At 53.4% G+C, this 25,923-nt stretch overlaps 2 protein-coding genes across 3 annotated transcripts; one reads left to right on the top strand and one right to left on the bottom strand.

Annotated features, from left to right (window-relative positions):
* Nucleotides 1–754: 754 nt before the first annotated feature.
* On the top strand, nt 755–8,470 carry RGS4 (regulator of G protein signaling 4). 2 transcript variants are annotated; one of them, XM_013961258.2, is made up of 5 exons: nt 755–848; nt 3,110–3,214; nt 4,203–4,264; nt 5,390–5,556; nt 6,061–8,470. In XM_013961258.2, exons 1-5 carry the CDS (start codon nt 805–807, stop codon nt 6,310–6,312), a joined length of 630 nt encoding a protein of 209 aa, XP_013816712.1. In that variant the 5' UTR covers nt 755–804; the 3' UTR covers nt 6,313–8,470. The 2 variants fall into 2 exon arrangements, with proteins under 2 accessions (XP_013816712.1, XP_013816711.1); XM_013961257.2 differs by lacking the exon at nt 755–848 and adding an exon at nt 1,135–1,172.
* An 88-nt stretch (nt 8,471–8,558) lies between these two features.
* RGS5 (regulator of G protein signaling 5) lies at nt 8,559–24,797 on the bottom strand. The gene is made up of 5 exons (XM_013961259.2): nt 24,600–24,797; nt 18,961–19,071; nt 14,009–14,070; nt 13,477–13,643; nt 8,559–13,055 (listed from the first exon to the last, which is right to left on the bottom strand). The coding sequence occupies exons 1-5, from the start codon at nt 24,641–24,643 to the stop codon at nt 12,894–12,896; spliced, it is 546 nt and encodes a 181-aa protein (XP_013816713.1). The 5' UTR covers nt 24,644–24,797; the 3' UTR covers nt 8,559–12,893.
* Nucleotides 24,798–25,923: the final 1,126 nt, after the last annotated feature.

Here is a 25,923-nt window from a genome sequence, read left to right as displayed (position 1 = left end):
CTCCTGTCTTTCTTTTTCCTATGCATGTACGTGCACAGTCCCCAAAAATAAGTGTGCTGGGACACACTAACTCATGCATGTCTTTGTGCTCAAGTACTGATCTGCCCCTCAGAGCTTGTTCTTTCAGCATCACCACAGGTACATATCCCTATGGCTCTAAAATAAATCAGGACAATCTCATCTGCCTGGGTGGTTCTCTGGTGATTTTCCATTCTTGTTTCCTTTGAGCTCCAGTTTCTGCATTTGTTGGGATTATGGAAGCCTTTTGTGTTTAAAATTCTTGTTTCTTATTTTTTCCAGGCTGCTTTAAATAGAAGGGGAAAATGAATGGAAAAACCCACAAACCTCATCTCACTTCTCCAGACTGATTCCCAGACCCTTTTCACTATCTTTGGCCCTCTGAGATCTCCTTCAGTTTGTATCTGCACCCTTCCAACTTTTGCAATACAGGAAAGCCCCGGGAGCTTTTTTTGTCCTCTTGAAAGATTCTACCTCTGCAGCCAGACAGCAAGCTTCATTTCTGGTAAGGTTTTCAGTCCCACTCAGTCCTTCGTCTTGGCTTATACGTCACCAGCTTCCTCCTGGGTGGGCAAAAAGGGGATGGGTGCTGCTGCTGAGCTGTCTCCTGACTGGGTCACACACTGCTGCTGGGCTGTCTGAGCTAGGCTATAAAACAGAGCAAAACCAGCGCAGCTCTTCAGAGAAGAGACTGAATTCTGCAGCCAGCAAAGGGCCCGCACACAGCCTCTGCTGCCTCCTGCATTTTTTTTTTTCCTGGAATACAGAGCTGACCTTGGGAGCAAGATGTGCAAGGGACTCGCCGCACTGCCAGCCACATGCTTGAAAAGGTACTGTTTGTTTCTGAGCATCTATTATGGTCTTGTTAATCTGGAGATATGCTGATGTATTGCATTTTATGTCTGAAGCAGGAGTGGCAGGCTTAGCTCTGATTCTTCTGTAAGATTAGATACAAATGATTTGTTTTCAGGTATTTTGCTATCAGTTGGAAACAGAATTGCATAAAGGTTTTGTACTGAGCTGTGGGAACTCTAAACCCACCCTTCCCATCAGCAAAACAAGCAGCTCTCAGCATTGCTGTATTTTGATATTGCTGCCCTCTGCTTCTGCTGCAGGCTTTGCGCTCCCTTTTTCCTTTGAACACCCTTTCTCTAGTGAGTGGAGGTAATTTGCTTTTCTTGGTTTTGAGGGGGAAGCAAGGTGGGCAGGATTTCACAAAAGTGGAGGGTTGTTCCCCAAAACACAGCCCAAATGCAGGAGCTGAGCCTGGCAAGACCGGTGACTTGTTTACCGGAGACCAGGGTGCCAGCAGGCAGAGTGGGGTCTGGGCCGGCCCAGGATACGGTGATGCCGTGGCCCTGGGTGTGGCACCAGGCAGCGTAGGGCCATGGGGGGGGGGGGGGAGGCTGTACCCCTGGGTGCGGGGCCAGGCCGTACCCCCGGTGCACGGTACTGTGGGGCCGGTGTGGGCCTGGCCTGGGCTGTCCCCTGGCGTGCGGTAGCGGTCGGTGTGGCCTGGGTCGGGTTGGGCTGTGCTCCCATCATGGCACCGACTGGTGCAGGGTCAAGCTGTACCCTGGTATGCTCTCATCTGCAAAAAAATTCCTCGCTCGTGGTGACTTTGAAAACATGTGCTGAAAAAGTGGTGAAAAAATATTGCCCCCCCGAAATTTGCCGAAAACTTTTACAGGAAAAAAAAGAGAGCATTTTAAAAAATCCACAGGAAAAAAATTGACATCTTTTAACCTCTGTCCAGGTATCCCCAGGATTCCCCATTTCTTAGAAAGTTGCAGAACTCACTGCAAATGGCAGTGTCTTGTTTCCTCCTGCTGCCTTCCTCCTGCAGAGCAGAGTGGTCTCATTCTTCTCATGGCAGGTAGCATTGCAGTGAAAGGCAACTGGCGTCTGGCACTGCAGAGCTAGCGCATCCTCAGCTCCCCGTTTCTGCCTGATCAGGGCCTAGATTTGTCCTGGTCACAAGAGCCTTGCATTAGAGAAGTTGTGAGTTTCCTTCTCTCTCACCTTAGTACTGCTGAAACAGAACTGAGTCTGCTCAAGTTGTTAAGAAAACATTTATGAAAATGGGCAAGCAGTGAGATAAGATACAGCTGGGACTGCAGACAGAGTGCTACTAGTGGAGCAAAAAGCAGTTCTGGGAGGCCGAGCAGGTGCCAGGACTCAGCCCTGCAGCACATCCTCCTGGTCTTTTCTAAGCTCTGATGTGAGGAGCTAGAGAAGAATTTCCTCCTTACACCAACGTTGCACCCTGAGGCAGGCCAGGGTTCACACAGCTGACAAGCAGGATTGATTAACTGCCACCATTGTTCTTAAACTGAAAGCAGGTCCCGAGAGGAGCCGAGACCAATATCAGTTGCATATTTATGTTGTGTAGCCAGTCAGTGATTGTCCTGAGCATGCTGAAAAGCAGAACAAAATTAAGCATGCATCCTCTTAGGAGCTTGCTGTAGAAGAAGGGAGTAACTTGCAATCAAAGCGTGGGCTGGATCTAGTGAAGATCCAGGCTCATCTCCTAATCTTGCCACATAATCCTGCTCCTAGCCCATTGCTTCCTTCCCTTTCCCTCTCTGTCACGGACAGCTGCTTGGTGGGGTGGCCTGGCAGGGCCTGGCTGTCAGTGCAGCCTGGTGATGAGTTGTGGAGAAGGCAGGGGGTGTAGGGATGGATTGGTAAGCGTATAAAAACCAGACATTCGGTAGCTGGGCAAATCAGTTCAGAGAGAAGTGTCACATTTACAGAATGGTGGTACCTATCTATCGCAGTCTTTTAACTGCTAACAAACAGTAGGAACGTTGCAGCTTCTCTCCCTTTGCCATCACTTCCTCCAGGCTGATGACCTTCTCAGCAAGAAGGTTGTGCTGTTGAAAGTGAAAAATGACTTTTCTTTGACTGTGGTGCTTGTCTTGTAACAGAAATACAAACTATGAGGAGTGAAATGTCAGCACTGGAATCACTGACTGTGGCCTGCATTTGTGTCACTGAGTATTTCTGAAAGTGCTTGTAGTGGGTGAAGAGGCTGCAGGGGGAGTTGTAACACATTATCTTCATTTCATTCTTGAATTGTTTTTTTCAGCGCCAAAGACATGAAACATCGTCTGGGCTTCTTGCTGCAGAAGTCTGATTCCTGTGACTACAGTTTGTCCCAGGGCAAGAAGGAGAAAATATCTCCTACTCAGAGGTAAGAGCAAATGTGGCTATGTAGTTAAGCCCAGGCCAGCTGCAGTATGCTTGTTTACTCCTTCAGTGAGCTGAACTTCATTAGCATTTCTGCTGCTGCTGCTTCCCAGTATGTGCTGAAGGCCTATGTGTTTGACTCTAGTGTGGGCAGTAGTCCTCAAGTATTGATGACAGTCACTTTCCAAGAAGAAGGTTGGACTAGAGACTTACTGAGGTTCTTTCCCACCAGCATTCCTGTGATTCAAAACACGTGCGCATATGGAAAGATTTGTGCAGTCTTCTGGGGAGACAAGGCCATCACAAGACCCAGTGTGGCTTTACGTATTTCAGAATCAGCAGCACTGGTTCATTGAGACAGATTGTGCAGTGGTCCACACAACTGCACAGAGTTATTGGCACAAAAAACAGAACAGCCTGTGAAGGTATCACTGCTGTTACTGAGGTGTAAGCAGATGTTGTCCTCTCCAAGAACTCCAAAGCCCAAGACATGTCCCTGGAACAGATGAACCCTAGAATGCCACCTTACCACCCCCTATGGTAGAGGGATGAATGCAGGATGTGCAAATGTGGTATGGTGGTTCCCACATTCCTCCCTCTTCTCTATAACCAGTGTTCCTCTGACAGATTAAAGAAATCAGACCCTTTGGAGCTCGTTGATGTGCCCTATAAGAGTGATCCCAGCTCCATACCCCAGAGAAAGATGTAGCCAGCCAACAAAATAAACAAAGTCCCCAACTGTTTTTCCAGGAAAATTCTTTTCCAGCCCCTGGCTGGTGACTGGGAATGCAAACTGGAATTTCTGTAGATTAGATCTGGGATCCCCAGAGGTCCCCTGCAAACCAGGCAGACATTTCCTTCTTGGTCTCATGTGTATGCCTTTGGACAATCATGGAAAGAGACTTTGTAATGGTACTGAACAAAAAAACAAATCTGTCCTTTCTATACTCCCCTTAAACCTTCTCTATATATCTTCCTTTGTCTCCTTTTAGGGTTAGCCAAGAGGAAGTCAAAAAGTGGGCAGACTCTTTGGAAAACTTGATTCATCATGACAGTAAGTAGAGAGGGCCCTTCTGCTGGAGATGTTGAGGGGGAGTCAGTGTGCTGAGCAGTCCCTGGAGGTGGCATGGGACATACTATCTTTTGTCTCCTGGCAGCATACAGTAATTCCTTTGGTCACCCAGGCCATTGGGAGGGGTGATGAAGTTTGTCTGATCCAAGGGATAATCACAGTATATTGTGAATGGGGCCTCAGCCTACTACTAAGCTGTTCCTTTTGTGAGGGCAATTAGGAAAAAAAAAAGACCCTATATCCAAGGCTCTGTGGGGCAACTCCGCAGGCTCCCATGCTGTCCTCTGGCTTGCTAGGAAGAGATCTCTTACAGTTTCAGCCAACTCTCTGCTACTGACCCTCCCATGTCTCATTTTCCACTGTACGTGCAAGAGAAGAGAATCCACTGAGCTAAGTCCAAGTTACGTGGCTGCTCAGCAGTCAGCAGCACTCCTCCAGACAGGTGTGCTTAGTCCATCTTGCTTCCCCACTCACCTCCGCTCTGCACACTGCCTGCTGGGGTGGTCACAGTGGTGCCACACTTGTTTACCTTCCTCCCTCCCTCCTCCCCAGACAGTAGTCTCCCAAGTGCCCTGTTCTAGTCCTTGTGCAAACTGATCTCAGGGCAGGCCGAGACTGCACCACACAGTGGGTTAAACAAGAGCCAGAGTGTGGAGAAACTCTTTCCAGCTGAGCCCATGGGAGACTTTGTCTTCCCATCAGTTCCAGGCTAAACTTATGTCCTTGAGGTTTCCTTCACGCCGTTCCCATGGCCTGAGACTCTGCAGCGTGTTAGCTGTCTCCTCAGGGCCTCCTGGGGACACGTGATTTGCATATGTTCTCCTGGCTGTGTCACTGAAGGTCACTGTGTGGAAGCAGGCAGCTGAAGACCCACGTGTGACATCCCTTTGGGGCCTGTCTGAATTCCAGCTTCCCTTGGCCTGCACAAGCGACTGCCGTGGAGGCAGACAGGCGTCCCCAGCTGCCTGCAGCAGGGGAGTTGCTCATTCAGCTCTAGGAGGGAGAACCCAGCATTGCTGTTTGCTGAGGCATTGGAGTTCAGAGGCACTTCCAGTCACAGGAACCAACAGTCTGACCTGCTCTGGTTTTCCTCTAAACAATTTGTAGGAGGACTGGCTGCTTTCCGGGCTTTTCTCAAATCTGAGTACAGTGAAGAAAACATAGAGTTCTGGGTCAGTTGTGAGGACTACAAGAAAACCAAGTCACCAGCCAAGCTCAGCCCCAAGGCCAGAAAGATCTACGATGAGTTCATCTCTGTGCAGGCAACGAAAGAGGTATGTGCACCATCTCTTAGAGAGCATTCCTGGGCATAGGCATCACCCCACATCCTGAACCAGGTGAGAAACACAAGGAAATAGGGGTCTGGTAGTGTCACAGAAGTTGAAGGGTGCTGCTCCTCTTCTCATTAGCAAGGGAATGATGCCATTTTCATTGCTTTAAAATTAAAGTTGGACAGTGAAAGGGTGTTCAGTTAACAACCACATGGCTATCCCACATAATCAAGTGGGGAAACCTTAGAGGAATAAGATTCCCCAGTGTTCTGGCTGCTCCTGTGCAATTACTTGAGTTTACTGGCTGATTGCACCCAGAGGCATATGTGCCAGTCACTGGCGGCTGGCTGCACAGATTCTGCTAACGCTGCACAGTGTCAAATGGCCATTTCAGACCACTGTCCCTCAAGGAGAGCTTAAGCACACTTGGTGGGGATTGGATTCTCCCTTACCTATGCTAGCTGCTTCTGGGACAGATGCTATTTATGCTGTCCCTCTGGCCTGCAGGTGAACCTGGATTCATGCACACGGGACAAGACGAGCCGGAATATGCTGGAGCCTACACTGTCCTGCTTTGATGAGGCTCAGAGAAAAATATTCACCCTCATGGAGAAGGATTCTTACCGCCGTTTCCTCAAGTCCCACTTCTACCTGGACTTCGTGAACCCACCTGCTGCTGGCTGTGGGCCTGAAAACTGCAAAAGAACCCATGCTCACACCTTAGACTGCAACTCTAACATTGTCTCTCAGTGTGCCTGAACCTGCAGCAAGTCAGGAGCAGGCAGGGCTCTTGCAGGAATATATGGCAGCAAAAGCATTCATTGGCATGAAGCAACAGAGCTGTCTCCAGTAGCTGTCTAATATCCCAGTTGTGTCCCATGTCATGCAACAGTCAGCCTTTGTAACCCAAGCCAGGCTCAGTTTGTGTAGCAAACCCTCCCGTGACTCCATCTGTGTAGGAGCCCTGGAGTCTGTTGGACATGAAAGCTGGGTGAAATCATTGCGTGTCTGCTGTTTTTGATGTGCATTGCGAGCCCAGGTGGGCTGGTGCTGTCGGGAAGAGGTGCACACGCTCAAACCTAGCACTAACCACAAAGGGTCCAGACGTGCAATGTTGCAGTGAGACACCTAGAAAGGAGCAGGGGAAAGAGGAAGCCAAGGGAAGTGTTGGGGACTGCGATCTCCCTCTTTATAATCGGCAAAAGCTTAGACAAAAAGTATTTTCTCTGGACCCTAGCTGTTCATATAGCTCCAGAATATCCAGGCTTTCAGTAGTATTTGCTCAGAACTGTGTTGCATTATGCTAGTCAGACTTAGGAACAGTTCCTACCTTTTCTTAAAGGGACACCAAAACTTTCCAGACTAGCAAACAGCCTCCCTTGGTCATTACAGCCAAAATTGTATGAAAGCCCTCCCCCGTGGCTGCTTTTCCTGCTATCGCAGCTAATTTATGCTGGCCAAGGATCTTTCCTAGGGCTGTACAGAGCTATTATTTTGGGAAAGGTTCATTCCTTCAGTAATAATTGTGTCCTTCATGCTCTAAGATTAAAAAGACCTTCCTAATACCATGACCAAGCAGAGCAGAAATGTTTACTTCCCTCCCAGACTGGCAAGTGTATATTACTAACTCTGGGAGGAGCATCTGAATTCATGTTTGCCTGCGTTGGCTTGTCTGAAGCAGTTTGTGATTGGGATAGGATCACTACCGCACCAGCTGAGGAGAAGAGGCCATGCTTGGGAATACTTGATACTGAATACTTCTAGTATTTATGTGAGTCTGTAATTTAGTAGTAGTGTTACTTGTTTTTTCCCCGAAGGTGGTAAGAGGAATGTGTCAGTCTCCTTACTACTCCTGGGCTCTGCCAGAGGGCAATTTATTTTTTAATCACTATGGTTAGATTTGGCTTTCACTCAGGGGCCCTGGGACCTGACACTGACCTGCACTTGGAGGCAGAAGGAATAAATGCTGAGCTTGCCATCTTGGGCTGGAGGTACCAGGCATTTCCAGTGAGCAGCTGGATGCGCCTTCTCTGAGCAGACCGGTGGCTGTAGGTCCTGCTCTCCCCAGTGCTTGATCCTTCCTTAGCTTGGATAGAGCTGCTCTGACAACTGTGTATTCCTCACTCTGCATCCCAGTCTGGACAACATTTGTCACACCGGGGTTTTGTCATGACAGGAGAAGGTTGTGGTTTTCACAGTAGACACTTCCAGGCCCACAGAGAAACATCTCCTTTAGTACTCGCTTTATTTTGTATTTATTAGCTCATATTGAAACATACTAGCTTGCATGTTGAGCTAGGAGATGGAGAGGCTTGCTAAGGATCTCAGTCAGCTCTGAACTTGCCAAGCACATGGCTATGTTTTATTTTCCCCTGGTACTGGGAACTCCTGATAACTCTTGAAGAAAATGTATTGATACTTAAATAAGGATGAATATATTCTAAATAAAAGATATTTGCATTAGTCCCTTCTAAAATGTCGTTCTGTGAACCAAAGAATATGCAGAGATACAGCTCATTGACTCAGGTTACTTTAAAAACTCATTTTACAAATGGCTTCACTCCAAGATTGTTTTAAATTATGGAAAGATGAAACAGCCATTATATCTATCAGATACCATGTTCAGGGGAACCCAGTCCCTTTCAGTTATTTCTGATATTTCAGTTATTTCAATTATTTTCAGTGGAGAGGGTCTTGGCTGCCTGGGAACCCAGCTGCAGCCCCATCCAAGGAGCGGTGCCACACCACGGCCGGCGCAAGCAGAGCCTGTCCTGCTCCGCACAAGCGAAACCTTGGGGGAACCTTTCCCCCTTGCCCAGGAGGATGTTTTGCTGGCCAGAGCTCCAGAGGGGAACCCATTTTAGCTCAGCTACATTGAGCTGCTGGCTGAAGGCAGCGTGGGTGCAGGGTGGACAGGGCTGGCTCTCACTCGGTCCCACCTGCAGTGAGTAAATGTTGCACCTTACTGCAAAGAGACAAAATAATATGAATAGTCCATAAAGATAGATAGTAGTAGAAATATGTTTATATATGGATTACTGAGTGATACAGGAATATGAGTTAACACAACCAGTTCCTCAGTGCACCCCAACGTCCCATGTCTTCACCATGCAATGGAGATCTCACCAATGGACATCACACAGGAGAACTTCAAACTAAAAAATAACTACTCAGTTGTGTAGGGAGGCCATCTCCCATGGTAGCCATGGTCTGGTCCTTGGCTGCGGCACTCGGCACCCTCCAGCTGGGGCGCTTCAACACGTGGCCAAGGTGTGGGGAGGGTCTGGGTGAGCACTCAGACTCGCTCAGACTCGCACGCGGCAGCTCCCACCGCTGCCTTTCGGTGCAGCAGCCACCAAGGCTGGGCTGGGGCAGGTCATCCTGCTGCCAGCACGCGGGGAGCCTTGACAGACCAGGGGAGATGGGGATTGCCGGATTAACTGGATAACCCACAGCAGATAATGCCCAGGGTGGGAGGGAAGCGGTGAGCGGGGGGCGCCGAGCCGCAGCAGGGAGCTTGTCTCTCCATGGTGCTGGGTGGGAGCTGGGGATGCCCAAAGCTAAGCTGGGCACCAGGGACCGCCGTGCTGCAGCGTGGGGTTGCCTTGCCCCACGGCAGCAGGGCAGGGTCACCCCACGGCTCTGCAGAGGTGGGCACAGGTTAAGGGCACGGGGGCTATTTCTGGGGGTCTTTTGGGAGACGCATGTTCATTTTCACTCCAGGGAAGGCCAAGGGGGGTTGTGCTACATCCATTCTCTGCAACAGACCTGAAGTCCTATCCAGCTGCTCTGCACTTTGAATCACTGACTCACAGGACTTCAAGGTGCCAATGATAGGAGTAGGTATGTGCTTATATATGTCTATAATGGTACAGATATGTAACAGTATGTGTACGGTGCTCATACATATGCCTAATTTGATAAGAGCAAGAGTGACAAAATACATGAAATATTTCCTGCCAGAAATACGATAACTGGTATTGACCCTACAATAAATGTTTCTTGGCCTTCAGAAAGCTCAGCGGCAGGGTAGATGCAGCCACTGCTACCTGGTTAGCCAAACGCCCCTGCTACCCAAACACAACTTCTGCCACCCTCCACTGGGAGGTCACCATTCACGCTGTGCTCACACTAGCCGTGGCCGCATCGGGCCCTGCTGGGCGCCACGCCATGTCCCGGAGGGGGCCGCCCGACACGCACCTCCACCGTCCCGAGTGGTCACAGCCGCACAGGGAGCTGCTCTGAACTCAGCCAGGGACGCGCTTCTCACAGACCTCAGGAGGTTGCCCACGGGCTCCCAAGGAGCCCGTGCATTCGTGCCACAAGCGAGTCTTGGCTTGAGCTTCCTGGCCAACGTTTTCCATCTGACGTTTGATGCTCAGTTGGCATTTCCAGCTGACGCCTTGGCAGAAGCTATTTCACCTCTCCTGATTCTGGCCTCCACCTTTCTTTTCAATACCTACATAGCAAGACACTTTCTCTCTGCCCTGCCTGGCGCTATTGCAGCTCGTGACACCTCAGGTTTGTCTCACACGCAGCAATTCATCCTTCAGCAGGGGATGTTTGCTAGAATCCAGCTCTCTACAGTATTGGCATTAGCATTTAACTGTGAAACATATGGGTGTAACTTGAAATATATGCTGAACTATTAAGTAAAAATGAAATATATGAGTCTTTCTGCAAGGAAGCCTGTCTGGTTTTGCATTTCTATGAGTAGTGCCATGAATGAGGAGCATAAACACACCGAACCCAGGTTATGGTGATACCACTGTGTGAAGATGCTGGGACCGTGGCAGAGCCCGCGTATGGCCTAGAGGCAGCAGGAACACCCTGTATTACAACTGCTACACCAGCCTATGCTCTTGCTCTAAGCCCTGCTCTTGCCTCTTACTCATCGTACACCAGCTCCAGGCAGCAAACGCTGCCAGGGAGACCCCACGCCGTTTTGAAGGCTGGACTTGTACTTTCTCAGGGCAGAGGCGTTATCTACTTGGGGTCGTCTTGCCAGGTGTTGACCCTATTGCGGCTCTGGCAATCCGTGGCAGCCCAAGCCAACCTCTCTCTCGCCCTGGGAAATGCTCTGTGAGCATCATCCGCTGCCGCTCAAACACCAAATTTCCCAGGCCTTTTGCTGGGGAGAAAAAAAAAAAGTCCATGCACAGAGTAGCCTTCATCTTTCCTCTGCCTCCCCAACCCTGCCTGGAAAATGCAGCCCACTTCCTGCAGCTAGAGATGTATTTTTATTCGTCACCATAGTGATAACATGTAAATATTTGGGGCTGCTGGGGTTTTGATCAGATTTTTTAAGTCTTTAAGAGGTTGGCAAACCCGTTGTTTATGTTTTGCATTTTGCATGGAGTCTCATGATTTGTAGTTTGAGTATAGCAGTCTGAGGGTGGCTGGCTGGCCTGAGAGGCCTCCTGGAAGCATAATCACATATATTTTAGATATATATGTTGAATTGCTTGCTGAGCAGGTGGATCCACACAGCATGCTCACTGCAAGCCATGGCCCTGTGGTGGCTGCGCTGGGAGCTCGTCCCAAGGACGACACTTTTAGATCCCAAGGACTTATTACGCTCACATCTGAGAACTCGCCAGGTTGAGACTGAAATGAGACCCCAGCTTCCTTTTATGTATGCCTTCGCCCCCTTGTTAGATATGATACCTTCTGTCAGCAAAGTGGGCTGGATTTGAATAATTTGCAAAGAACTGGTCTTTTTAAGAGACAGCCTTAAAAAACACATGCCCTGGGCAGACTGGAGGAGACTGAAGAGAGAGAAGCAGGCTTTACAAACTCAGCAGAGTTTGCCATCTGTTCAGGAAGGCGGGGTTTTATTCTTCATCCTTCAATTTTTTTTGGCCTTTTTTTTTTTTTTCCTCTTTTTGGAATTGGATCTGAACAGTTCCAATCAGCAGCTTTTTTTTCCCCCCAGCATGGTTTTCCTCCCTTGCCTAATCGATTGCCCTCATTTGGGTTTCTGCAGAAGAAGAAGAAGAAGAAGAAGAAGGAGAAGAAGAGAGGCATCGCTTTGGTGTGCCTACCACAGAGAGAAGCAGCTGGAAGGAGAAAGCGTGGCAGCAACATCCCCAGACATGCATCCACGCGCCCTGGCAGCCACCCCAGCAGCGTTGCTTGGGGCTGTGCGTAGGCACCGGGGACAGGGGGACAGGCTGGAAATTATGAGCTCAGTAACTAATTGAGTGGCTGGAGCAGGCAGGAGACCTGCTTTGCTAAACAGTCCCAGCGTTTTGAACAGACAGATTTGGTTTTATCCCTCTTACTGCCTCCAGGGTGTAGCAAGCGGGCCGTCTCGCAGGCAGCTCCCAGGCGGAGCCGCTCGGCGAGGCACCCCACATGCTGGCTCTGCCTGTGAGCTGGGGGACACAGTCTCGCACTCCCTCCCTTCCCTACGGATGTAATTGCCATCTGTTGCCTTTACTTCACCCAACTGCATCTGCCGGATGGCCCTTTTCTGAAGACGCGCTATTGCCAGTGCTTGGCTATGACCTACCACGTTTCCCAGGGCTGCAAACCTGCTGGACTTAGCCAGGGTTGGGAGCACGTGTCAAGTACCCAGCGCAGCCTCAGCGACACCCCGGAAAGCTGCCAGGAGGGAAAGCGCCTGGGCCAAACCAGCGGCGTGGGCAAACCTGGGAAAAATACGGGTCATGTTCCGGCAGCTTCAGAAAAACAGCCAAGTCAGAGAAACGATCCCAGAGCAGCTGCAGGCACCAGCCCTCACCCTGCGCGTGCGAACACGCACCAGCCTCTGCGCATGCACAAACGTGGCAGGAGTTTGCAGCAGCAACATTTGCGCAGGGGACCAGAGTGCTGGGGGTCAAAGCGGCTGGAGGGGCAGGCAGGGTGGTTTGCCTGGGTTAAACCCAGTTTGGCTGGGTTAAACCCAGCACCCAGAACGCCTCCAGCAGCGCTCAGATGGGGCCTGCAAGGCGGAGGCTGGATCTGAAAACCTCCGAATGAAGAGGAGCGTTGCAGCCCCAGGGAAGCGCTGCCTGGCCCTGGCCCCTCTGCTCCAGCTGCTGTGGGGTCGCAGCTGGTATCGGCTGCTCAGCTGCTTCCAGTGCCCCCACCTAAAATCCAGAGGAGGTTCACCAGGTGTTTCTGCTATTTGGTCTTTTGATGAGAGAGGACAGAGACTGTGAGAGAGGCATCTCTGATGGGGCCCAAAGCACTGGGAGAGATGTTTAGCAACACTCCTGGGTGCTCTTTTAGGGTGGCATTGAGAAAGCAAAGCAGCGAGAGGCGAAGGGGAAGGCGATCAGACAGAAGCGGTGGGATCACTCGTGGGGAGTGCCTCGCACAGCCTGGCCACGTTGCTACTTGATCAACTCCTGATAAAACTCCGACCGCACGAATCTGGGCAGGGAGTCCTTCTCCATCAGGGCAAAGATCCTCTTCTGGGCCATGTCAAAGCTGCTCAGTGATGGCTCCACCAGGTTCTTCATGGTCACGGCTTTGGTGAAGTGGTCGATATTCACCTGCAACGGGAGTGTAAGAATGATGGTGTCTCTACCCTTCCTGAGTAGAGGGAGACGGGCATCTCCCTGGCCTGCTTTCTCCCACCAACAACCAGGTAAAGATTATGGGAAGCAAGTGAACCAGCCTGGCTTATCAGGGGGGACAAATCTGTAATGACAGATGAGGTCTCCTCTGCAGTGTGGGTGTCTTTGCAGGAAAGATTACAGTAACAGTTGCCATACTTTAAGATTAATGTCAGTGTAAGCTGCTTGGCAGCAGTTCCTCCATGGGGAGGGGGGCTGGATGTGTGCTGGAAGCTCCCACAACAGGCGTTAGCCCAGCGAAGGCAGCTCCGGGGAGCTGCTGAGCGTGCAGCTGGGGGTGTTGGGGGAACCCAGCCCACTGGGGCTGCCCCTCGGCCCCGGCCCCTGGGGCACTGACCTCCTTAGGTGCCTCGGTCTGGATGAACTCCTCGTAAATCTTCTTGGCCTTCTCCACCATCTTCGCGGGAGACCTGGTTTTCTTGTAGTCCTCGCAGGCGACCCAGAACTCGATGTTCTCCTCGCTGAACTCGGAGCGCAGGAAACTGCTGAAGCTGGCGAGCCCGTCTGCGGGGGAGCGCAGGGCCGCCACTGAGCGCCGGGGACCAGGGAGGGAAGGACAGGGAATGGGGAACGGTGGCGCGCGTGGTGGGGTGGGATGGGATGCCAGGACAAGCTTGGGATGGGCCAAGCGGGGCTGTGGGGTGGCTCAGGGTGTCCCCCAGGGGTGGCGTGGGGCACAAAAGGGCTTTCTCTGGCCCAGGTCATCCCTCTGCAAGCACCAGCATCCCCGACGCCTCTAGGTTCCTGGGGAAACGGTGGACGTGCACCGTGAAACTAGCCTTGGAAGGGGAAAAAAATGCCACAGACTGGCATGGAGCTGATGTGCAGGAGGCCCCGGGCAGGAGGGCAGGGTGATGATGTGAACTTACAGGGGTTTTGCAGGAGCTTCTCCAGGGAATCGCGCCACTGCAAAGCCTCCTCTGGCGATGGCCTAAAGGGAGGAAAGAAAAAAAAACAGGTAGTCCATGCTTGCAGCACAGGGGTCTGGGCTTTTTTTTTTTTTAAAAAAGATATGTTTCTTTAAAAATGGGAGGGAGTAGAGTAAATGGCTATGAAGATTGTTGCAGAACTGGGGCAGTGGGTTACAGGGAGCAGTTTTGTCCTGTTAGTTCACCCAGAGGGAGGTGGGGGTGTGGCTGAATTGCAGCATACGAAGAGTCTTAAGGATAAGCCAAGTATCTGCATGCCCTGCAGTTTAGTTGGGAAAGTGGGGACAAGGGCTGAGGTCCTGGAGCTAATGCAGGTGAATTCCCATGGGAGGTCAGGGATGGGTTTTGAGCAGAGATGTGGCTCACCCTTAAATGCATCTCCTCTGTTGCTTGCAGCTCTCACTGGCTTTGCCTAGCATGAGCACAGCCACACATCACCTTCCTGCCCCCACATCTGCGCACACCTGGGAAGGCAGGATGCCCCTGGGCAGCAGAGGGCTGCGCTGGTGCCTGCGCCGGGGCCTCTCCTGGGTGGGCTCAGCGGTGCCGCCCGGGGCTGGGAGGCTGCACTGCCCTCGCCCAGCACTTCGCTTTCGCTGACTTTTTGCAGCTGGGAAGCGTCCCCAAACCTCCCGCTGCGACCAGCGGCCGGTGTCTCGGTGTCGGGACGATCGTCTCCCACCTCTTGACCCTCTGCGATTGCCCAGCACCTTCCCGCGCCGAGATGCCTGAGCAGCCTGTCTCCATCGGGACGCGGGCGTCCCGGGTCGGCGGGGAAGGACGCTTCTCCGGGGCGGGGGAAGGAGGACAGGACGGCTTTGGCTGTGCGTCCCCGCTGGGCCGCGGCTGGGGTCGGCTCCCCTCCACTCCCACAGCCTGCCGGCCCGTTCCCACGCCCCGCGGCAGGGCAGGACAACCGCTTCCACTCCTCCCTCGCGAGTGATAAACCTTAAGTGCTTTCGAGGTGGGCGTGGGGTGGGGTTTTCTGTTGGGTCACGTTGTCCTGCCTGAGCCGGGGACGGACACGCTCCGGGGGCTGGAAAGCCGTGTGAGCAGTGCCTCCTCCCGGGGAGGGCAGGGGCAGGACCGCCTGCGGCCCCACGGGCCCTCGCGCTTCGGCGGGGGTCTGGGGAGGGCGCAGACCCGCGGGCTGGCTCTCGCCGCTCTGTTTTCCACCGCCCCCCTCTGCCCACCTCCGCGGGGAGGACTCTGCGGCCTGTCCCTTTCTGCTGCGCCTGGCGCTAGCGAGAGCATCGCTCCTGGCCGGGCCGCGAGCGAGAGCCCGGGCAGGGGTCTGCGCAGAGCTGCTGGGAACCTGCGTCCTGCCGTCGAGCAGCTCTCGAGCTGCGACAGCGGAAAACGAAGTGGCTTTGCGCCCAGAAATGGGGATGGGAGAAGAGGAGGGTGCGGGGGCCTGTTCCCCTGCCCCCTCCCCGCGAGACCGGCTGTTTTCCCCTGAGCCCGGGCGCCGGCGGTGCCGTCTCCCGATCGTAGGCACTGATTTGGGCAGGCGCAGACGGGGCCTGCCGCCTCCGGCGAGGAGCTGGCTGTGATTAATGGTGCCCGTCTGGAGGAGCTGCTGTGCCATGCAGAGCTAATAAACACCTCGGCTGCCGCCCATTCCCTGCTCGCCCTCACCCCAGCTCCAGACGCCGCCTCGGGGCTGGGCCTCCCTCCCTACGTGCCGCTCGAAGTGTCGCTGCACAGAGCAGCCCCTGAGCGGACGGCTCCCCCGGGCCGGGTCCTGGGGTTAGCGATGGAGAGCTCAAAGGGAAAAGCAAATCCGTGCGCAGCAGTCAGGAGACAAACAGCTGAAAGGATAAGAACTACTAGGGATGAGCAGCTGTCCTCCATCTCGCTCTCCGTGTGCTCCTGCACAAATCAGTGCTTTGCTGGTACCTCGGGAGCGGTGTGTGCCTCCGGTCCCCTTGGGTTGCTGTCCCGGGAAAAGGCTTGGGGAGGAGGGTGGCTGCAGCAGCCTCCCCCCCCCGCCCCCAGGGAATGACGGAGGGTCCGTGGGGTGGGAAGCGCTGAGGGAGGACCACGGTGAAGGCCTTGGGGTGACTCAGGAAGAAGTCAGGGAAGTGCCTGGGAGAGGGATCTACTGAGGGTTAGTACTAAGGACCAGGATACGGCCCCTGAGCCAAGAGCCTCCATCGACAGGAACAGCTGAAAAACAGGGAGCATATTTGTGGTGATTATCACATCTGCTTGGCCTGTTCTTCCCCTTCCTGAGGCATCTGCTTTCAGCCACTGTCAGAGGCAGGATACTGAGGGAGACAAACCCTTGGTCTGACCGAACAGGGCCACTCTTTTTTCTCCCTGTGTGTTCCTATCTGGTGGGCCTGCCCCGCCGCAGTGGCTCCAGGGCAAAGAAGAGACTGTCAGAAATGCAAGGTTTGCTCAGGTTACGTATCAGGTGCCCTTTTGTCCTCAACCTGTCGGCATCCAGCAGTAAGGGCCTGTGATGAGGGATAATTTGCTTTCTGGATCTTGAAACGTGTTCACACTTGCATCAAGGATCATCACCCTCCCCCAGGAGTTTATGCACATCTTTCCCAAGCCAGGCACCCATGTTCTCCCTGCGAGAACTTTTCCTTGTCTCTTCACTCCCAGGTGAGGGCAAGGAAAAGCACTTCATTGTAGTGGCCTGATACGATCCAAGAATCCAGATTTCCTGGAAATTTCAAAATTCACTTTTGCATTAGCTGAATGTCCCAGGGATCATATTAACTGAGACTGAGATGCTCATTGATGAATGATAGCTGGGCTGAGCAACAATAAAATGCAAGAGAAAACAACTCGTTCAGCTAGCAGGCAGTGAATATGTTGTCTGTTTTTTCAGCAGGGACAAATAATGGGGACAAATGTGTCTCCTTCACAGAGGCATCTTGGCCATGGCAGTGTCTGAGAGCAAAATGCACTGTCAAACAGTTGCTCTCCTCCTCGTGCCTTGCCTCAGGCAGCTCTTACCAGGTAACGCTGCAGTTACCGGGTAACGGAGCAGCACGCAGACGTTTCACTGATAGCACAGCGGCCACCTGGAAAATGTGTGCAGCTTTCTGCAGGCTAGCATGAGAGTGAACATAGGTGGCACATGTTCACCTACGTTCACATGAGAGTTGTGACTTCAACCTTTTGGTTTATGCTAGCAATCTCTTTTTGGAAAGTTATCATTTTAGACTAACGTTGCCTGGACTGAAAGATATTGCGGGGAGTGGGACCAGAAAACTTAAGCTATGATTTTTAGCAGAAATAGAAACTCGGTGAAGAGCTCCTGGGAGAGAAAAATCCAAAATGTATGTGCTTATCCAAAATTCCGTAGAACTTGCTGGCCTTCTTGCTGACGCAGAAATCCTCTACCTCCAAAAACCCACGGAGTAACAAGGGGAAGGACATGCCCCCAAAGCACAGCCCAGCTGGGTCTGACAGCTGCCTGGAAGAGCATCCAAAGGTGCCACGTGTTCTCCAGAGCTGTGTGTGAGGTTTGGTGGCACCCCAAGCCAGGAGGTATGTATAGCATTGGTTATCTTGAGAACATCGTCACTCCTTTTTGCTTAGGGGCACCTCAAGGAATGGGAGCAACTCCCAGGGACCGATGCCCGTCTCCAGGAGGGTCATCATCTGCATTTGTGTGGCAGCAGGGCTGCGAGATGTTACAAGAGCCACCAGCATCGCAGCTCAGGCATGCTGGTTGCTCTGGGGACCCTAGATGCCCACACTTGCTGTTAGGCTGGAAAAAATCCTAAGTGAGGCTACCATCCTACAGTCCTGCTTTGAGGTTTAAGCTAAAATTTCTGTTAAAGGTTTATTTTGTCTCCTAACATGTCTAAGTCCTTTGAACTATTAATCCTACAGATCAAACCATCAGCCTCTCTAACTGTTCCTCTGCTTTACTCTCCTCTTAAGCCAGCCTGGTGCTGAACAGCAGAGGATCAAGATGCAAACAACAAGGCAAGGACGCGCCATCTTTGTGGAGCCACCTAGAGCAAAGCAGTGTGTCCAGGGAGCTGCATGTCTGAGATCTGGGACACGCGCTGCCGGCCTGAAAGCACCAACCCACTGCTGCACAGTGATGCTGAACAAAGCTGACGGTTTCTGGATGGTAACGTCACAATAACCTGAGGCAAATGACTCAGAGACGTCTAAGTGCCTTGCGCCTCTGGAGTAACTTTTATCAAATGAACATGAAATCTCATCAAATGTAAATTGAGTTTCCCTGAGAAATCTGGTTTCCAAAAGACTATATTGCCTAACATCTCTCATGCTGCCGTGACGTAATTCTCTGCACCCAGCGCGCAGGTCATGAGGAACGTGCCTTGAGCCACCTTTACATAATACCCTACTGTGCCTGCTCTGGCCATCTGTAGCAGGATTTTAGTTCCTTCTTTTTCCAAAAGGGCTTGAGTCTGCACCACCTGTGTGCCAGAAAAGTGCTGGAGCCACAGGGCATGGGGATGCTCCATGCAAAAACACTTGCTGGCCCTCCTTGAAGCAGCCAGGACTGCAGGAGCTGCAGGACCAGAAGGAGCAGACATGAAATATCTGTATCCTGCTCTGCTGCAGGGATGGAAGGTCCATGCCTTGGACCCCAGTGCTCCCAGCACACCTTACAGCACTTAAAGGCACTGATATGATGACGCAGTCCTCCCAACAGCTCACAAGCCATATGCCTCCCCACGGCATGCAACTGCCAGGGCTGGTGGCGGTGTCCCAGGACGGTCAGGGCAGAGGACCGGCGGTGGGGGCTGAGCCGCCGCGGGATGCTGCGGCGCAGGGGGCGGTGCAGCGCAGCCCACCCTGGCCATGGGGCTCTGCTGGGGCTGCCGGCTCCAGCGGCCTCTGCCTTGCTCACCCGGTGGCATTGGCCACGTCATGCAGGAAGTACTCACTTCTGGGCTTTGGCCGGCTTCTCCGGCTTCTCCGGGTAGGGGATGATGAAGTCAATGGCCGAGTCGGGCTTCTGGAGGAGCGTGCCCAACTTGGTCTTGATCTCCTTGGCTCTGCGGAGGAGACAAAAAGAGCAGGTCAGGCGGGGAGGGCACCGACCTGGCCGTCCCTGAGCCCCTTGCTGCCGCCAGGGAGAGGCCCCGCCGCGGTGTGCTCGGGGCAGACCCCACGGCCTCCACCGCCCGGACGGGATGGGGCAGACGAGGAGGCTGGAGAAGCAACGAGACGGGCCGCCAGCAGATGCCGCCAGCAGATCCCGTCACCTCGGTCAGCAGCATTTGCAGAGCCGGCCCCTGCCCTACGCGACACCGGCACCGCCGGAGACCCGGTGAGATGTTGAGCCCAGCACGGCCGCCGTGCGAAGGACCAGGCCTAATGAGGTACAAAGCTGCGTGACTTTGCGCAGACAAACAGCCCTCAATGCCCGAAAGGTGCAAGTTCGAGGCGTTTCCAGCCGGGAACTCGGAACCGGTGGCGGCTCTTGATCTTGATCTCTCCGCTTTGTCCCCATCTGTGGCGGAGCTAATCGGATCACCGGCGCGCGGCCAAATTAGCGGACGTCTGCACAGCGCTCGGTTTCTATAGCGACGAGCCCGGAGGAGACGTCGGTGGGGATGTGAATAGCGCTCTCTTCGGAGAGAAACGACATTAGCGGTGCTCTCTTCGGAGAGAAACGGAGCGGTGCGCGGTGGGCCAGCGAGCTGCGCACCCTGCTCGGGGCCCTGCCTTGCCCCCGGGAAGAAATACGGGGGGAAATGGAGCCCCCACGCCCCGTCTTTGCCAGGAGCCCCTGGGGTGCCTGGCCGGGTCGTCTCCAAACCGCGAGGCTGCGCTGGCTCCCCGGCGGCCGGGCCCTCGGGGCTCCTTGCTTTTCTGCTCGCTGCTGTTTATTTTCACATGCCCTCCCTTGCTATGTCTGCTATTTCATTTCCATTCCTTTTTTCTTTTTTTTTTCCCCCCGCTCCTGTAAAACTGCCTCTGTGTTTTGGTTTCCACCCCGCAGGCTCTGCCGAGGAATTCGCGAAACCTGGTGCCGGCCCCTCTCCAACGCCGCCCGCCCGGCTGCGGTCGGCGCGTCGGTGAGCGGGACGTGCGAGCCGGCGGCACCGCCTCCGCGCCACCGCGCTCGGTCCTGGGCTCGGGGCGACCCCGGGGGACGCTGGCTCGGGGCGACCCCGGGGCCGCTCGGCTGATCGCGCCACGGCGAGCGTGCAGCGAGGCGCTTGCGCGGCCGGCGCTCGCCCCCGAAAGCCTTCTCGCGGCCGCCGCTGGCAGCGGGGCGCGAGGCCGGCTGAGGCCGCCTCCGCCGGGCGCGCGCGGCACCTGGCCCTCCCCGCCGCTCCCGGCCCTCCCCTCTCCGCTTTCGCAGGAAATCCCAGCGTTTTCCGAGGGCGTCCCCACTGTTTACGGTTTTCCAGGAGGAAAAGGGCAGTCTCCATTTGCTCACTGTTTTCTCAGTAAATGTCAGCGGTTACGGGGACAATTTCCGTTGCTTGTGTTTCCAAGAAAACTTGCATCTGGCCTGGAAAGACGGGATCTTAGGGGAAGGGTGGTGAGGTGCCCATGTTCCCACCGCCGAGGTGCCTCCAGTGCGGAGACGCTGGCATGCCCCATACGTCCCCGTCCCTCGGAGGATGTGGAGAGCCCCTTCGTGGGCAGCGCCGTGGCCGCGTTGGGCCAGCTTGCCCCCAGACCTGGCTCCCGGCGCTGTGGGGGCGTGCGGTGGCTTGGGGCCAGGAATGCATCCAACGCCCCCAAAAAATCCTCGGCCATGGTGCTCCAATGAAAAATGGGGCCGCTGCACGGAAGCGAGGAGGCTTGACAAGGAAAGGCAAAGGGCAGCTGAGAGGGCTCACGGGCTAGCGGGAGGGGAGGACTTAAGGACACCATCCCGGAGCCCTCAAGCAGATGCATTACCGGCTTTCAGGCAAGGCTTCAGAAAAGGCTAAACAGGAGGGTAAGAAAGGCAGCTATAAATAAAAAGGCATCCTTCAAAAAAAAATCTCCTGAAACGATGTCCGAATGAGAAAAATTGAAAGGACCATAAACTGTGGAAGGTTAAGTGTAAAAACATAAGCAAGCAAGCCAAGAAAAAGTCTGAGAAACAACTTCCAAAAGGCATTAAAAGAAAATATGGACTCTTTCAAACACATCAAGAGCAGGAAGACTGCCAGAGGAGGGCTGGGAGGGGGTCAAGCTTAAAAACAAAACAAAAAAAGGAGCTCAAAGAAGTTAAAGCTATGGCTGGAAAAGTACGTATTTTTTATTTGCTTTTAGTTTGCTTTCCCACAGAAAATTCTTGGGGACTCTTCCCCCAGGAAAACCTTTCTCTGTGCGGGATCTGTTTCTGGCAGCAGGATGGGTTGTGGCAGGAGTAGCCAAAAGAGTGGCAAGTCTCCCCAGCCGCGTGGCGGTCTCCAGGGAGTCCTGAAGGGCTGGAGGATGGAGGCACTGACAGGTAATGTCTCTCTTAACACTGCTGCCGTATTTGAGGTCAGGGAGGTGCCAGATGTAATGCCACTTGGGGAAAAAGATTGCAGGGGAGATTCAAGGAGCTATAAAGCTGTAAGTCTGATGCCTGTATGGACAAATTAGTAGCAACTGTAATAGACAGCCTTAGAGGACACATGCACAAATATGGTATATTGGAGAAGAGTCAACATAGCTTTGGCAGCAGGAAGAGATTCCTCACAAACCTATTGGCCCTCTCCGAGGAGGCTAATGAGCGTGTGCCTTGGATAGATGCAGGAGATACCAGCCCTTGGGTTTCCAGAGGAGCTTTGACAAGATCCTCACCAGGGGCTGCGCAGACCCTGCGCTGCTGTCGGAGGAAAAGTCATCTCATGGGTAACGAGATGGGAAACAGCAAGTAAAAGGCAGGAAAAAAGTGTAGGGATAAAAGGTGTGTTTTCCGATGTGAGGGAAGTCCTACAGGAACATGGGCTGGGACCTTGTTGTTTAATGCATCATACACACGGGGGAAAGGGGGTTCGCAGTCAGGCGGCAGGTACTACGTTATCCATGTAAAGCACTCAAGGACCGATTGTGAGGAACTGCAGGAGGGTCTTGCTAGACTGGCGGTAAAGTGGCTGGTGAAATTTCCCATAGAACAATATAAAATGATGCCCTGGGACAAAACAATCCTAAATCCATGTGTAAAATGGTGGGCTATAAGCTAAGTTATCTTTCAAGAGTGAGGACATGGGGGTGTAAGAGAGGTCCATGAAAACATCAGTGCAGTAGCGCTGAAAAAAGCAAATCCAGTGTGAGAAAGTAGGAGAAAAGATGAGAGAAAGCAAAGAGGAACATTTTAGCATAGTACAAATCTGTGATTCGCCCACATCTTGAAGAGTGCTGCTGTAGTGCCTTCAGCTCAAAAGGACATAGAGAGCAGGAAAGGTTCAGAAAAGGGCCACAAAGATGACAGAAGACCTGGAATAGCTTGTGCTTGAGGAACAACTAAATATCTAGGACTCTTCACTGTGGGAAAGAGACATGTAAGGGGGCTATAGCAGTGGACTAAAAAATCATGAGTGCAACAGAGAGTGTAAACAGGGTTCACTGTGTGGTTCACCAGAGACCTTCCAATATATGAACCAGAGGGTACCAAACAGGACTAGTCAGTGGCACATTTAAAACAAAGAAAAGCAGCACTTTTCCTTTAAAAAAAAAACCAAAACAGTAAAGACTGCATCTTTCCAATGCTGTGATCAACAGGGCAGCTGCAAAGTCTCTGATGAACACAGTTGGAGGTGTCCCAGGTCTCCCCGTACCTCGTACCTACAGGCCTGTGTGTTTCCCACTGCCTCCCCAAGGATGAGGCTGCAAGGAACAGTGAGTACCCAGAAGGGAAGCTGAGTTGCCCACCTGCCATTCCTGCCTTTGTAAAAGTACCTCGTTTGCAAGGAAGCACCCTCAGGCTCCGCTGATGGAGCTTGAGCTCACACAGAGGGATTCTCCTGTGCTTCCCCCCAAGACACCGGTCTCCTCTGAAGACAAGTAATAAGGTGTTCGCCTTACAAGAGTATTTGCAGCTGCAACCCTCAGTTGATATTTCACATTCAAAATGCTTTACTGAGTTTCCTCCTGAAGAGAAGGGTTTGAACGCCGTGAGCGTTTGCGCCTAGCGAGGCTCTCCTGCACAAAACCCCAAGCCTTGGGCAGCAGTTCCAGCTCTCCTCCCACCAAAGCCAGTGCCGCGTCCTGCAGAAAGCCCCTGGCTGCCTCACCAGCATGGAGAGACCCTCCACAAGAAGGACTGGAGACCACCAACCTTGGGGCCTGCAGCTGCCCGTGCCCGCTGATGGCGTTGGACCTGCTGCCCTGTGAATACCCTTGCACTGGCATGTGCCTCTGGTCTTGACCACAGCCCCTTCCAAAAATCCCTCAAATCTCAGCTGTTTTTCAATTAATTATGTTTGTGGTTGGGGCTTGGCTAGCCTGGCTGCTTCCCCGGCTGCCCTGAACCGGAGCCGAGATAAATGTCGTGGTGCTGTGGGCTGAGATGAGCGAGACAGGGCAACGTGGCCGTTAGCGAGCAGGGAAGAAAGGACTCTCTGTACAAAGCAGTGTCTTGTGAGAGGGGTCAGAGTTTGGATAATCCATGTGCTGAGGGAAATCCAGGGACCTAGAGGGGATTTTGAAGCACTTCACAGCCAGGGCTGTTTCTGAGCACACGTGGACTGTTCTCGTCTCAGAAAGGCAATTGCTTTCCTGCTTTTTGCCCCATGCCAGCATTAAAGTTGCAAATCGGAGCCCCAACAGGAGACAGCCGCTTTGAGCTGGGACTACACACAGCCCTCATCTCCTACAGGTCCATACCGGCCCCCAAATCCCTGGGGATTAAAATGCTAAACCAAGGGAATTGCCTGGTTTGCAGAGAGTCTCTCCAGGCAGTTGTGCACCCCAGGACGGCTTCACGCGAAGCTCCAGCCCTGCTGCCTTGTGCGAGGGGTCCTGGGCCACCGAGGCCCCTCTGGGGCTTTTGGGAGGGAGCAGCAAGTCTGTGCAAGCCCTCCCCAGTGTGGTGGGTGGGAAAAGAGGCAGAGACGGGCCCTGAGCGCAGCCCTCCGCTCCACGAGCGACGTAGCCGCCTGCCCTGCTCCAGGGGACGACTTGCCCCTGCCCTGGACCAGCGCCGGTCACTGCCTTTCTGCGGTGCAAGTTTCCAAACCAGACGGGGCATCTGGGACTAAAGGATCAGCGCTCGCCCAGCCTGAGGGTCTAAACCTCCAGCAGCATCTCGCCAGAGCGCCCAACAGCAAACAGTCCCTTCCCCTTGCCGCCCGCCCGCCGCTTCAGAGCAGGACCATCAGCTCCGCAGCTGCTGGGAGACAGCTCCGTCCTGGGGCCACACCAGAGTTAAAGCTTCATTGCTCCCAGCCCGGGAAAATGCAGCCTCCGGCCGCTCTCCGAGCTCTGCCTCAGCTCCCGAGCCGGGGAGCTTGCTCCCGGCTGCTGCCTGCAGCGTTCGGCGACCACCCGGCACCCTTGGGCTCGCGCTTGTAGCCCCACACGCCAGCACGGCCCCGGGAACAACCCGCCCCTGCCCCAGCGGCTGCTGACGCCAGGCGGCTCTCACCTCTCCAGGCACGTGTGGGGCAGCGCAGCTAATCCTTTGCACATCTTGGCGCGCTGCGATTCCTCCGGCTCCGAGAAAAGTGCGAGAGCTTGCTAAACCGGGCGTCTCCAGCTCTGCCTGCAGCCCAGCTCCCCCTTCTCCCGCATATATAGCGGCTGGGAGCTGGAGCCCGGCCAGCCCCGTAAGCAGTGCCGTCCCACAGCAGCTGGTCCTGGAGAAGGCGGCTTCTGGCTTTTGTTTTGTCCTCTCCAAGCTCACACGGGTGGAAAATGTTTTTTTCTGGAGTGAGATCAGGTAATCAAACTGCAACGGCCAAGCTGCAGTTTGGGAAGCTTCAGGGAGTCCATGAGGTTTCCTCTTCCTGACATACTAGACTCCAAAGCAGCATTTAGAAGACTTGGGTGGAAATGTTTATTCGTGTGGGTTTCTTTCAACAAAAATGTCATTTTCATCAAGATCAAAGTGCTTAGTAGAAGGTCATTCCTTTGATTTTAGAGCTGTGGCTAATGTAAAAATAGATGCAGTTTCAATGGTGGTTATTAGCTGGTGGATAACAGGTAACTTTTGTTCCAGAACAAATTCATTTTTATGTAAGTTAAAAAAAATTAAATCTCTTAATCATAGCAAATGTTTCAGTTTTATCTGATGGTAACACTTGGATAAGGCCAAAGATGATTCCTCTCCAGAATTTTGTTATGTGGGAAACTGATATTTTTCCCTGCCATGTGGATGTAAACAAATACCAGATCACAGCGCTACCTGGGAAGTGGGGTCAGTCCCTGCTCAGGGGGATCCGATCTCAGCTGTCCCCCCCAGCACTGCTTCCCATCGCTAGCTAGCTCTCGTGGGGAAGCCCACCAGGTCACAGCCCCTCACTCACCTAGTTTTAGCCCATTGGCCCCGGGTCGAAACCCGACAGAGGAGCTGGTGGGGGGAACCCTCTCCCTGAAACACCCAAAGCAAGGATCACCTCCAGGACTCGCTATGCAGGGGAGAGAGCATCTGGGATCTGTGTAAAACTTATTCTGGGGCGTTTTAAGGGAATTGTGAGAATGTGCAAAACTTAATATGCGCCGGCCCCACCAGGGCATCCTGGCGGCACGCAGGGGCTGTGGACGGACTTGGTCACGCAGCGCCGACCACGCGAGCCGGGGCAGGCGCATTAGCTTGCAAAGGCTTGGCGGGCGGCAGGCTGCACGCCTGCTTCAGCCTTAGCCCAGGGTTGTGTATTAGCTGAACTCGCCTGACAGCTCCCCTGGTATCTGCTCCAGACGTCTCGCCCAGCGTTCGGGCTGGGAAAGGCCAGTCTGGTGGCAGAGCGGGA

The sequence above is a fragment of the Apteryx mantelli genome, chromosome 8, assembly GCF_036417845.1.
Source record: "Apteryx mantelli isolate bAptMan1 chromosome 8, bAptMan1.hap1, whole genome shotgun sequence".
NCBI classification, from domain to species: Eukaryota; Metazoa; Chordata; class Aves; order Apterygiformes; family Apterygidae; genus Apteryx; species Apteryx mantelli.
This window is presented reverse-complemented; position numbering and strand designations above follow the sequence as displayed.